The sequence below is a fragment of the Scaptodrosophila lebanonensis genome, unplaced genomic scaffold (genome assembly GCF_003285725.1).
Source record: "Scaptodrosophila lebanonensis strain 11010-0011.00,11010-0021.00 unplaced genomic scaffold, SlebRS2 tig00001415-arrow-pilon, whole genome shotgun sequence".
Classification (NCBI taxonomy): domain Eukaryota; kingdom Metazoa; phylum Arthropoda; class Insecta; order Diptera; family Drosophilidae; genus Scaptodrosophila; species Scaptodrosophila lebanonensis.
The window spans coordinates 4957009-4970159 of NW_022060742.1; the positions used below are offsets into that span (position 1 = coordinate 4957009).

A 13151-nucleotide genomic window follows, 5' to 3' on the forward strand; every position below is an offset into this window, starting at 1 on the left:
CGTTTATTTTACAATAAGCTTGTTTACTAAAATATATGTTTATGTATATGTATTCGCTATTTTGTAATTGATATTTATGCATGTTTTATGTGTATAATTTATTCGTAACAATATTGTTTAACACTAATTTTGATTACTACGGGCTTCTATTTTCATTATTATGCTACTAAATTTATTGGAATATTCGTTATGTTTGTGAGTTGGTTTGTATGTAAAATGTGTATCTTATTATCCAACAACAGTCTAAATGGCTTTTAACATTTTAAGGTAAAATAGACGTTAACACTGGATGGGTGTAATTGGGTTTATGAATACTCGTAGCTGCCTAATATTATGTTTTGGCATCGTTGTATTGCGTAAATAATCGTTGACTTGTATATGCAGCTATACGTAAGGCCTATCTATAGGCAGACCTGGTAAGCAATTGTATTTGTTCGTTGTAGTTCAACGAGCTATGTTCTATTCTCTATGATCTGTTATTCATCCCAACCGGAACAGACTTTAAGACAAGCTGAATTCGTATTTCTATTTTCAATTAAATTACCCATCCAGAGTTAATGGAGTTATGATCTAAATAGTATCAGAGAATAGACACACATACAAATATGTAATAAGATTAGTCTGTCTACGCTATTTATATTCGCTATAGGGATATGTTTAATGAGTTTGTTTTCGAAACGGAAGCTAACAGTTTTTCCTATTGATTATGTACTTGATTACTTGATATAACATACATATGCATTGATTTTCCGTCTCAAAGTACAACAATTTTTTATTGTTTGGCGCATAAGCGCTTGTGCTAAAAAAATCTCGTTATATAAAAAACACGTACCAAAAACTATCACATTGCAAAATGGAAAATATCGGGGAAAAGGTTCAAACAATTCTACAAACATATACGTACATATGTACGTACATTCAAACACTGACACATACATATACGCACGTGACTCTTTGAGTTCCATATTGTCCCAGTTTTATTCGCCCATCATGGCCCAGCTTTCAGTTATGCACATTGCCATCAGCCAACATACGATAACGATTTAAGAGCTGCACGGCAGGATCTGTAACAAGAATTTTCCCGTGTGCCTCCTCGTAGGCATCCAACATGATTCGTTCTCACAAAATCGTACAGAGCACAAAGAGCAGGCTGACGAAGCACAGCATGGCCACAATGTCCCGATGCAGCTTCCGATCCCTGTAGAAGGGTCTTGTGGCATAGCTTTCGCGTCGCGTCTGGCGCAGCAGCCAAATGGGAACGGTCAACTGCAAAATGTCCGGCACCATGAATCCAATATCCCGCACAACCTGATGCGCATAGCCCTCGCCTCGGATGATATTCATGAAGAACTGATCGAAACTGCTGGCCAGTATATGCAGCAATGCAATTCCCACAATACAGAAGATTTTCTTTGGGGTGACCACATTGGTGGTGCAGGCCAAATGCATCACCAATACCGTGGAGACGAGCTCCGTTATCTGCAAGTAGGCAAATAAAAGAAGGGAACTTGAGTTGTTGCGATTTCCAAGAGTGCACTGTGAAAAACGGGTGCACCGTTAATTCGATAGCTATACTATAAAGATCATAAGGTTAATATTTAATATCCTCTAAGTATCTACATCAAGTATTGGTTAAATAAACTTGGCATTGGCAGGCAAATGAACCATACATCTATTCAACTTATTGGGAAAATCAGTGTTAGCTATGCTATGCTATAAAGATCATAAGGTTAATATTTAATTTCCTCTCAAGTATTTACATAAAGTATTGGTTATATAAACTTGGCATTGGCAGGCAAATGAGCCATACATCGATTCAACTTATTGGGAAAATCACTATTATAGTCCAATTAACAGCTTATTTTGTTTACCAGCATTATTTTAAGCAAATATGGGATTTATAAGATTTGTATAGTGCATCAGAATATTTTGATTTAGAAACGTAGAAAAAAAGCTAATTAACTTTGTTGTTGGTTACGATAAGTGTGTGTATTTAAGATTCTGGCCGACATGACTTTAAATATAGTTCTGCAATTGCAGAGCATGACTCTGGTATGCTGATTTGCCAAACAATTTTGTATGTAAAAATGCAATCGGCACTCGGTAAACGAAAAACTTTTTAAATGCTAACACACTTAAAAAATATCTTCCAAAAACACCCTATATATATAGTAACTATTGGTGGCGGATTTAGTCTATTCTTGTCTCAGAAGCAATCTCCGCTACTAGATAGGACAACCAGTCGCGAGGTATTACGTACATATGTATTTGCATACTACTTTATCAGTCGTATTTATATAAAATACTTCTGAAATAATACTTTAAAGATTTTTGTCTCCTAATTCTTTACTCTGAATAAAAACCTTCCAATGTGTAAGCTAAGGCATTCCATTGAGTTTACATAAATTAATTATCATTAGATATTTTTTTAAATAATTGAATTAAATGTAAATGTAAAAAGAACTCGTCATATCTTAATGTAGCTATTTGTAATATTAATTGATGTGTTCTATATTGAATTCATTTTATTTTCGATTATATTTGAAAGTAGCCTGATCTTTTCAAATCATTTCTCTCAGTGTGCTCATTAACAGCTACCAACTTTTGCCTTGTTGGCTGCCTGCTCTGACCTTCATCGTACAATTTACACTTGAAACTTTTGACGGCTTAAATTGTTCATGGAATTCGGCAGCGGATTGCCGGATAGCCATGCATCTCATCCATCGATCCATCAGCATCCAACGGCAGGTGAGCGGGACGTTTGTGGCCATTCCAAGTGCGTAGAAGTAGAAGCGCATGCTGTGCCCTGAGCACAAAGTTTAATACTATGGCGAGGCGAATATTGTGCAAGTTTTGAGCACCCGCTCTCGCAACTTAGCTAATAAATTATGAATAGCCAATAGCTAAGTAGTGAGCAGCACATAACTTGTTCCACTATTTGTCTTTCAGAAACTACATGTCCGAGTTCTAGGAGTTCTTACATATGTAAACATATGGAACATGTCAAACACTTGTCGCACCCATACCCGCACTTACCGTGAAGAACATTTGATGGTTCCATTGATTGTAGTAGTCATCGTTGTAATAGTTGATGTACGCCCACCAGGCATAGTAGTGCGAGAATATTGATAGCATAAAGAGCAACAGCATCGAGTACCGCACCCGTTGCTGCAGGATGAGGGCAATCAGCCGCTTGATGCACTCGTAGAGGGCAATAACAGCGAAGACTGTCAGTAGCCACATCTTGAATGTGTTGGGCGTGGCATTGAAGTACATGTGCTTGTAGGCGGCCACACCGGACTCGTAGGGTCCCTTAAACACCGTGTCCCAACAGGAGCAGGTGCAAAAATGACGATCCACATAGCGGGCATAGTTCTCCCAAAAGTACCACAAGATGACAATGTGTGCGGGTGGTATCAGAGCTGGTGCTAGAGATCCGCAGGCGGTAGGCAGCCAAGTAATGTCAAACATTATTTCCACTGTTCAATGTGCGTCGGAGTCTGTGGGAAAACCCGGCTTAAGCTGCCCGATAATTACGAGTGGTCCCAAGTGTTTTAATTATTGTAAGAGCACCTCTTTTTGTTGTAGTTCTTTTTGGCTTGTCATGCCTTTGTTTGGAGAAAGCTTTAAATAAAGGCATTTTTAATTTATTTTTAAACATCCAGTAAATTATATAAGTAAATTTTATACTTAAGCTAAGTTTTTGAAATGCTTGGATAGCCTTTATAATAAGTACAAGTATTTCTGCTATTTGTTGCAAATGTTATTTAATTTTAGTTTTAACCATAAATAAAGGCATTTTGCTGTCGAAAAAAACGTCCATATTTTTGAAAATATTAAATTAAATTTTTTGATTGAGAAAATATAATTTTCTCTTCAGAAATTATATTTTGAATTTAAGAATTAGTTTTCCAGCTATCTCTATGATGATGGTTTTTGAAAAAATCAAAAATAGCATAAAATGTTCAATACATACAATGTATGTGTACATTTATAAATTATATGAGAACAAGAAACTGCCTGAAAACTAGGACAGGCTGTCTTACCGAGTTTAGTCAAGGTTTAGTCAGTTTAGTCAGGCTTAGCGGCTTTTGAAATGCAGACGTTCATTCTGACGGACGGATAGACGGTCAAGAGCGATTTGTTTTGTTTATGTGGTCCGAAATTTGTACTTTTGGTTATTACATTCTTTGGAAACCTTATACACCCTTCTGTAATCTGTACGATTTATTTAATGCAAATAATTTAAAATAACAACGAGCATGTTGATGTAATTTTTCTATAGCCTGAATTTGAATCGGATTAGTGTCTATGCCTTTGTGTTTATCAAACTTTATTAATATAAAAATTTATAAATAATTGGGGATATGAATATAAATCTTAGAAACAGTCTGGGATATTTAAAAAATACAAATGGAGCACATTTTGTTGCGAGGTAAGGATGGAGGTATATTCTTTTTATGATGGAACACAGTGCTGGTATCATTCAGCAGAATGTTTGCTATACGTTGTTGAGTAATTTACGCACAAATTCAGATACGATTATAGCTTTTCTAAATTCGAAGCGCCCTTCTTAAATACGTACTCAAGTTAGGCATTTTGGTTAAACGCGAATTTTTTATTTTGGGGCATACTGAATAATTTTCTTTCGAGTTATGTTTATCAATAAATGCATGTCGAATTTAACGTAAAGAATACTTTTTTTCAGTACGTGAGTTTAATATTAAAAAAATAAACTAAAAAATCAACTCAACTATATATTATTAAGAACTAAATGTTATTGTACAAGTGATCAAAGCAGCTGTTTTATTTAAGTACCTGAAAATTTGGGACTGCTAAGAATGTAAGATTAATCTTTCTATTTAAAAAAAAAAACAACAACTAAATCTGCACAATAGCTTGAGTGCTACAGGCTTCATTTAAAACAGAAAGTATTGTAAACAAAACCACATTGAGCTTTCTTTAATCATTTATAGTACCCATTTATTATATAAATATTTATGGTGGGTAGTGTAAACATTTCTGTGATTTGGGTTGGCATGGTGATCGAAAAAATGAATTTCAACAAAATGTAAATAAAATTGTAGCACTTTCCGAATGTGCGATGCGTGCGTTTGTTACTTAAAATAGAGACAGCGAACCCATTTTCCGAATACCTTGCCCCAAAATTGGCATGCAAATTGTCATATATGTACATGTATGTACATACCTATGTACTACACGTATATGTATATATATATATATATATAGGTATTTTGTGATGCACGAGAGCCTCTGCGCATTTGGGTGCTTACTCGCATGTGCTCCACTCTCAGTTGTCGGCATGCAGCATCGACTATGATGTGGGCCCAGCATTGATGCAATTATAAATTCATGCATACGCCACCAGACGACCAGCATCATGCAATCCAATTTCAAGGCATACACCTAGGAACGGGAACACTTTTACGGATGTGTGTGTGTGTGTTGTATTTGTAGAGATGGATGTGCCGGCCAGAGATGGCTGCCAACAAAAAAAATGCGAGCGGTCATTAGCGACGACTGGTGCATTGCTCAAAGGGTGTTCGTTTGTGGGTAATACGAATAGTACAAGCTACAACATCAACAACAACAACTAGAACGATCCTACAACAGATGCCAAACAATGCCGAGCAAAAACCGTCCAATTGCCGTTTCGAGTGCTCGACTCCGTACATACATTTTATGGGGCAGTCGTCGCGGCTGCCTCTATTTAATTAATGCCGTCGAATGTGCAGTTGTGAGTGAGAAACTATTTCAATTCATTGTTGTTGTTCTTGCTGCTGTTGCTGGACCATGTTGTTGCGCCACAGCGTAATGGAAACACAAACAAAACAATACAATACACTCCTACGTACACACTGACGTCATAGTTTCTGCTTGGAAAAATAAATGCCGCTAGAATGTTTTCTTTTATTCGACAATGAAACGAAAATTAAATTCAACAAGAAACCTCATCATCATAACATGTTAGCTGACCATGAATCTAAAATCAAGGAACGCAGTATGAATTAATCAAACTATGTATATACAGCATGGGTTAGCCAATGAGGATCAATTCTGCATTTATCGGTGGAAGTAATTGAATGTTCAATGCATTCATATAAACATACATAGATACATATGTTTATTAATGACTCTGGTTTGGTTGCTCTTTACAGAAGGAGCCACATGCCATACCAAAAATAAAGTATAATAAATCAGTACATAGGTAAATATTTAATAGAAATACGTGAAGTAGGAGGGAAGGATTTTCGATTTATGCTGCAAAAACCCATTTTGTTGACTATCAATGTGTAAGCTGATTGTAGCTATGTAACTACTTTACTACTTAAAGCGTATATCTAATGCAAGAATGTATAAATTCGATTATGTCATGCATTCGCAAATACACGGAGACATTGCACAAGGTGCTAACAAATTTTTACGATTCATAGATAAGCGGACACAATATGTTTGTTTATACCCACATTTTCAACCCTATGTCATATATGATATATGTATATAAATAAGAAACATTTCCATGAGAAAAGCTTAGCAAGTTTTTAAGAAAATCGAATTAAAATTGTACAACATGCAGATGTAATGATCTAATATATTTGTACTTGTAAGCTTCGAAGATCATTTTTAATTACATACGTGTACATGTGTACAAATATCGGGACAAGTCCCGGATCAGAAATGTTTTATTTTGAGGGCTATAACTTAACATAACCGTAACTTTCTCCGCATCTAACGACCGTAACAATTAGACGTAACAATTAGAAATATACAAATTCTATAAATGTCCATATCAAACACCTGATGCGTCCAAGATCATTTCTAGAATTTATTTGTGTATTTACTTATTGAAGTATTTTGTTATAGTTAAATCTAAATATCTTTCAATAGCATATGGTTCAATTCGATCGATGTGTAATAGAGAAGTCCAATGCTGGTGCCTTAGCCTCTACGTAAATTGGTGATACGAGCATAAGAAACCCCTTGTAATACAAGCTGCAAATTGTCATAAATTGGAAAACTTCGCTTTTATTACCAGCACTCACGTTTTGCTCAGCATGCCCTCAACTCTTTGGCATATCGTTGCCAACTTGGCAAGGACTCTCGAGTGGCACGTTTGTTTACCAAGTCATCAAATTTTACTTTGTGCTACTTAAAGCGCACGCCACAGACACAGACGCATAAATCAAATGTCTGCGCTAGGACTTACAGTTTAACACATGCTCAGAGGCACCCTTTACACTTTCAGGAGTCTCAGCCCCCCACCGATCCCGCAAGCATTCAAATCGCGTGCGAAAAGTCACAATTCTTGCAACAGCTTCGTGTAAACAACACCTAGAGCAACAAAGGCAACACCAACAACAACAACAAGAAATACAATAATAACAGCGTCGCCAGCAGTGACAACAAAGCCGTCGACAAACGTCACTTGAGCTGCGCTGTCGCTTTGGCAACGGGACGGATGAGTTATATGAGTGCGACACATTGAAATGCGGGAGACTGTGAGTCTGCCTGCTAGTCTGCCTCTCTATATGTATGTATATGCATGTATTCGTCTCTGTGTGTGTGTGTGTGTGTGTGTAAGTGCGGAATGCGTTCTTTGCATGCTCATTTGTGTCTCTTTCAATTGTCGCCGTCGTCTCTGTTGTTGTTGCTGTTTTTACTGCATTGAATGGTTGGAGCTTATTTAAGCCATAAAAGTGCCTTTCATGCACTGATCCGAAACTGAAACTGAAGCAGTGCATAAATTTAGCCACCAGTTAGTTCGATAAGTTGCATATAAAAATATTACACATACGCCCCATGTGACTGCTAACGAAAATAATAATGCATTGAAATGTGTTTGCGCTAAATGCCAAATGATGCTCGAGCACGTGTGCGTGTTTGTTGCCTTAGCAACTATTAAACAGGCATACACATAAGCTTGTATATACACTTGTGCAAAAAAGTGACATAAATTGGTTTTTTAATTTTTACACTCTTGTTTGCTAGAAAAAAAAGTATTCTTGAAACTGTAAAGCCATACCTATAATAACTCGTATTATAGACTAAAGTTTCTATAATGTGTTATTTTCTACTATTATTTATTACTTCTTGCGGCCATGCCAACTTCACAAATATGTTTACATTAGCAAGTAATCCAAAGTACAGTAAAGTAAAAAAAGATTTTTAGAAAATCGCAGTCGGTTTGAAGCAATTGGCTAGATCGTTTAGTCAACCTCATTTTCTATGTATTCTTTCAACAAAAAAAGAACAAAGGTAAAAACTGAAACATGAGAAAAACTCTGCTGGAAATATTTAGATATAACCAATTCTTAGCAAAATGATTGTTTCTGCACTGTTTTTAATTGAACAGCTCTGTAAATTATATTCGAGTTTAAATACAGCAGTTAACAAACGAAATTACGTTATTAGCTTCCAAAGGGATATCATAGACCTTAAAACTGCATACTAAAGGGAAAGGTAACCTTACCTAATCTTGTATTTAAACTGTAAAATAATAAACAAATTTTCTTCGGCTTGTGTGGTCTTAGTTCTATTGAGAATAGTCAATTTTCTAACAGTGTATATGTAAATATATACATGTATGAACCATGCGTGGGCTGTTCGTTTACATTGAGATAAATCGCAAGCAATAACATTGCCTATATGACGTTTGTTTAGTCAATATTTATTTTAGCATCAGACACGAAATTGTGACTAGAGAAACACACACACTCCCGCACACACATATATTGTGTATAAATACTTGGATATAGCATGTGGATAGAAAAGCAGACAGTCAGTCACGGCGGGTCACAATCAAACACAATTGTTGCCCTGTAATGTCTGTATAGTTGAACCTCAGAAATTGCTTTCAAATGTCGAGACTGTGGGCCGGTTATTTGGTAGGGTTGCTGATGGGCTGATGTGGGTGTATCTGCTTGTTTGTTGGGTGCAAGTACAACGAACCAACCGGCTTAAGTGTCGGCGGCAAAGGTAAACACACAAAGCAAGTCAGCAAATTGTTCAGGTATACATAAAAATAAAGAAAAACCGAAAAAATCGAAATACAATCACGCGGCTCGACTAAAGGCAGAAACCCATATTACACCACTATGTATACGCACCAGGGACACATGTCTTAGGAGTCGGATGCTGCAGCCAGTTCCCTTTATTCCGCACAACAGAACATATTAAACGCACTTTTGTAAATGAACCCGAGCGCTGACTAGCAAAAATTACAGCACGACATCAAAGGCAATTGAGATAGCTTCGTAATTGAACGGACAGCTAATAGATAAATAATTTGATATCCGAAAAAAACAAGCACTACAATTTTCAATTGCTGCAATAGTCTTCTTGAAAGAACAACCGCAGGCGCGTCGGGAAAAAAGCGACTGAAATTTTGTTATGCTCTTGGTTTCTTCTTTAACCGAAGCCCCAGCATAGCGGCGGCGTTGTCTCGCAAATGTTTTCTAACAACAAAATACTGGGCAGGAGAGCTCTCAGCTGTTAACACCCTCGCATGTACACAAACATACAGTCACACACATACACACTAACTAAACTATATGTGAAGAGAGAACAAGCGGCCGGCATTGTACACAGAACGAAAATAATCAAGTGTAAGCTTTCGATGTACTTGTGTAAAACTGGAATAGTACCTTTGAGTTATTAATTATTGTAGTTCGTTGTGCGTTATTTGTTATGCCTATTTTCAATTTTTTAAAATCAAATTAAAAATAAATAATGGGGTGTACATATAATAATAATCACTGCGTCTATGTGTGCTTTTGTGTCTGTGCAGCTGCAAAAGAATCAGTTTCAAACCGATGTAATAAATGCGTTCGTGAAGGACAAATAGGCAAAACCTCCAAAATCCCGCAAGTTGAATCTACTTATTTTAATAATAAAGCAGTTTTTCGAGAAGCCACTGGAATACTGGAAGGCACAACTTCTGGCACTCACATAAAACTTATTTTATAGTCAAGTGTATATTCATGAAAAATCTATGCATTTCAGGATGTGTTTGTGTTTTCGCACTGAACTACTGTACCCTTTGGGTACAGGGTATAAATAAGCTGCTGCTAGAACATGGTAAGAGAACATTCTTTTTTTTCGATCTCACAGACAGTCATGGCTTAATACGAATTATCTCGTCATACTGATGAATTTTTATATGTATACATACCTTTGGATTCATTGTATAAAATATACAAGATGGAGTTTTCCAATCGAAATTTTGAAGGAGGTCCTTAGTTCTAGTCCTTTTTCTTTGTTTGTTATGCCCATAAAGAATTTGTACAACTTATATAGTTTAAACGAAGGGATGAATGTAGCCCAAAATAGAAATACTCCTTAAAATCAATTTATTTTCAGTTCAATTTTATCAGTTGCTTCATCTAATATATTCTCATTGTAGTACTGTTTGAAACTTGGAAGCTTAATATGATTGTATTAAGAAAAGAAAACTGTGTCAGGAAGATGTACTAAAAACTGTCCAACTTAACTTTATCGAAGTTGGTTTTAAGAAAAAAAATATAGAAAAAGTATGAGAATAAGAATTTTGTTGGACCTTAAATTTAATAAAGTGCTTCATGTTCTAATTGATTGAGTTAATTGTAATTGAATTTGGGCGTTTCTGTTTCCAAGCCTATACTTATAAGAGTCAAAAATGTGAGAAACTTGGATATATCACAAAAATAAGATAAGTACATATAACAAACACCGACTATTTTTAAATGACTCGCACTGTAATGCTCGATGGCTCTCTCTGCTTGTAACTGACTCTCTTCCGTTAAGGGTGCATGAGAGTGTGCTCAGTAAAAATACTGGGAATTGCATGCGGCATTTGACATTGCCAAATAAATTAAGTATACGCGCTGTTGGCCGAGCATTGGCTGTTAAAGCATCGGCATCAGCAATGCAATGGCAATTATGTGTGTGCGTGTGTGAAATGCTAATGCAAGTGAAAGGCACAATTCAGCCGACTGACACACATGGATTTGTTATGGTCTCAACTGTAGATATACTTATATACAAGTATATACATATGTACTTGTATTCAATGTTTTTTGGAACTGCCTGCAATGTACTTACAGCTACAAATACGTTTTCTTGTTAGCCATGCACCTGTTGAAGCAATTCTTTGATTTTATGGTCTGTTTGTGAATGGGTGTGTTGGTTAGCGCTCTGAAGTTGAAAACATTTATGATTCGCACACCCAATACAGGTCCCTGTGGAAATCCAAATGCTAATTTCTCCGGTTCCCGTGTTAAAAAACATTGTGTTTATTGAAAATATTTTTTACATTTATGTATGGATTTTATTATACATTTTGGCATTCGATGTTTACATTTTGCTAAAAACCTGCGCGCTTAACAAATTCCCATGGTCGCGTTAATACATGAATATCTCTATTTATGTAAATAATTTATCTCGCAAATTTAACTGAAACTTTTATCGTTTTATAGTGCATTTTAAATATGCTAATTAAATAGTTGTGGCCACTTTAATTTTGGATTTTATGTTACGGCCACATTTACATTTAAAGTGGCAGCTGCCACAAAAGTAAGCCCAAGTGCCTGTTTGAGTCGACTCCTACAACCATTGCCATTGTAATATCTTGTGAGCACATACACACTTTGAAAAGATGCGAGTGTATGTGGAAGTATGGAAACAATGGCTTTAATTTATATGCACTCTGGTAATTAAAAATTCTTTCCTTGCTTTCCAAGCCATTTCGCCATTGTTCTACAAATTGTGGTGACTGCCTTAAATTATTTAGGACTAGTATAAGTGCCATACAATCATATATTTAATGCAAACATGCATATGTATATTCACGAAATATTTATATAACTATACAAAGATACATGTAATGGGGCTTATCGTCAAGTTAGCTTTTAATATATAAATTCGTTTCGACATTCGTGCAAATATTTGTTAATTGTTTCAAATTTCATCTTATAGTACATTGAGCTTATCTCTTATTTAAAATCCTTTCTCTTTATTTGCATTAAAGATTTCACACTTGAAATATTACCAAGGCTATTTTCAAACAATGTCAGCTGCTTTGTGCAGTCAGAAATAAACAAAAAAGAAATAACAATAACGTTGAGTGCCAAATAGATGACAATGGTACTCAAAGCAAGCAAATTTTGCAATTTAGTTTAACAGCAATAAAAAGTGAAAATGTTATGTGATTCAATAAAGTGTAGTATGCATAGTAATCCATCCTGATAGATTTTATCGTTAAGAACATTTTACATTTTGACTCTTTTAAAGATAGTATATATTAATAGAAGAAAGTAAAGGACGACATCAACATTCGCAAAGCCCGTGAAGCTCGAACACTCTTCAATATTTAAATATAATATCTATAATAAAAGAAGATTTTTTGTCAGGTCATTATAATTAATGCATTATTTCCCGAAATTCCTGTTACATATTAAATTAGGAAATCAAACATTAAAAATTGTAATGTAAATTATAATTGTAACATTGAATAAAATGACATACTGGTTTTAGTTTTATTTCTTGCGAAATCTAACAATGCACCTATATTTTATACAATTGTTGAGATTATTGTTCTTCTGGAATTAATGGAATTATAATCAACAGTTTCGAAATTAAATTCAAACTTGGTTCAATTGAAACACAACCTTGTCCAAATTCTAACAATGTTTATTTCTAAACAAAGGAAACCATACGCAAATGACGAATATTTAATTGGTTTAAAATCGAACTATTTTCTAAGCGATTTTTTAATTTAGGATACCTTCGTTTAGAGTGTGTAAAAAGATTAATAAAGTCACTAAAATATGCTTTTACATACATACAAATGCATATACTTGTAGGTAAAAGCTCTTAGGAATATATATTTAGTAAATGCTTAAAATTTTTTGTTTTCAATGCATGCTCAAAATCAAAGGACTACATATTTCATAGTTACATTTATTACTGTAAATGTGAACAAATGCAAATGTTGATATATTTGATGAGTATTTAATAATTGCTTACATAATTATTTCTTAATTGAAAACAACAATTTTGATGGAGCAATAATGTTTTGCTCCTTGAATATGCATAACCCTTTGCTACGCTAGCTTACAACTACTTAGATACACATGAAAAATTCGACAGATACA

At 35.1% G+C, this 13151-nt stretch overlaps 1 protein-coding gene across 2 annotated transcripts; it reads right to left on the bottom strand.

Annotated features, from left to right (window-relative positions):
* Nucleotides 1-651: 651 nt before the first annotated feature.
* On the bottom strand, nucleotides 652-9322 carry LOC115632889. 2 transcript variants are annotated; one of them, XM_030530170.1, is made up of 3 exons: nucleotides 9129-9322; nucleotides 3037-3624; nucleotides 652-1479 (listed from the first exon to the last, which is right to left on the bottom strand). In XM_030530170.1, exons 2-3 carry the CDS (start codon nucleotides 3469-3471, stop codon nucleotides 1120-1122), a joined length of 795 nt encoding a protein of 264 aa, XP_030386030.1. In that variant the 5' UTR covers nucleotides 3472-3624; nucleotides 9129-9322; the 3' UTR covers nucleotides 652-1119. The 2 variants fall into 2 exon arrangements, with proteins under 2 accessions (XP_030386030.1, XP_030386031.1); XM_030530171.1 differs by lacking the exon at nucleotides 9129-9322 and adding an exon at nucleotides 5295-5367.
* Between the last annotated feature and the right edge of the window lie 3829 nt (nucleotides 9323-13151).

Bases quoted from the DNA above. Each gene is read 5' to 3' on its own strand.
- LOC115632889 (XM_030530170.1), bottom strand. From the start codon at position 3,471: ATGTTTGACATTACTTGGCTGCCTACCGCCTGCGGATCTCTAGCACCA. The intron at 1,480-3,036 runs GTAAGTGCGGGT...GCCTACTTGCAG, and splicing joins ACCATCAAATGTTCTTCACG to ATAACGGAGCTCGTCTCCAC.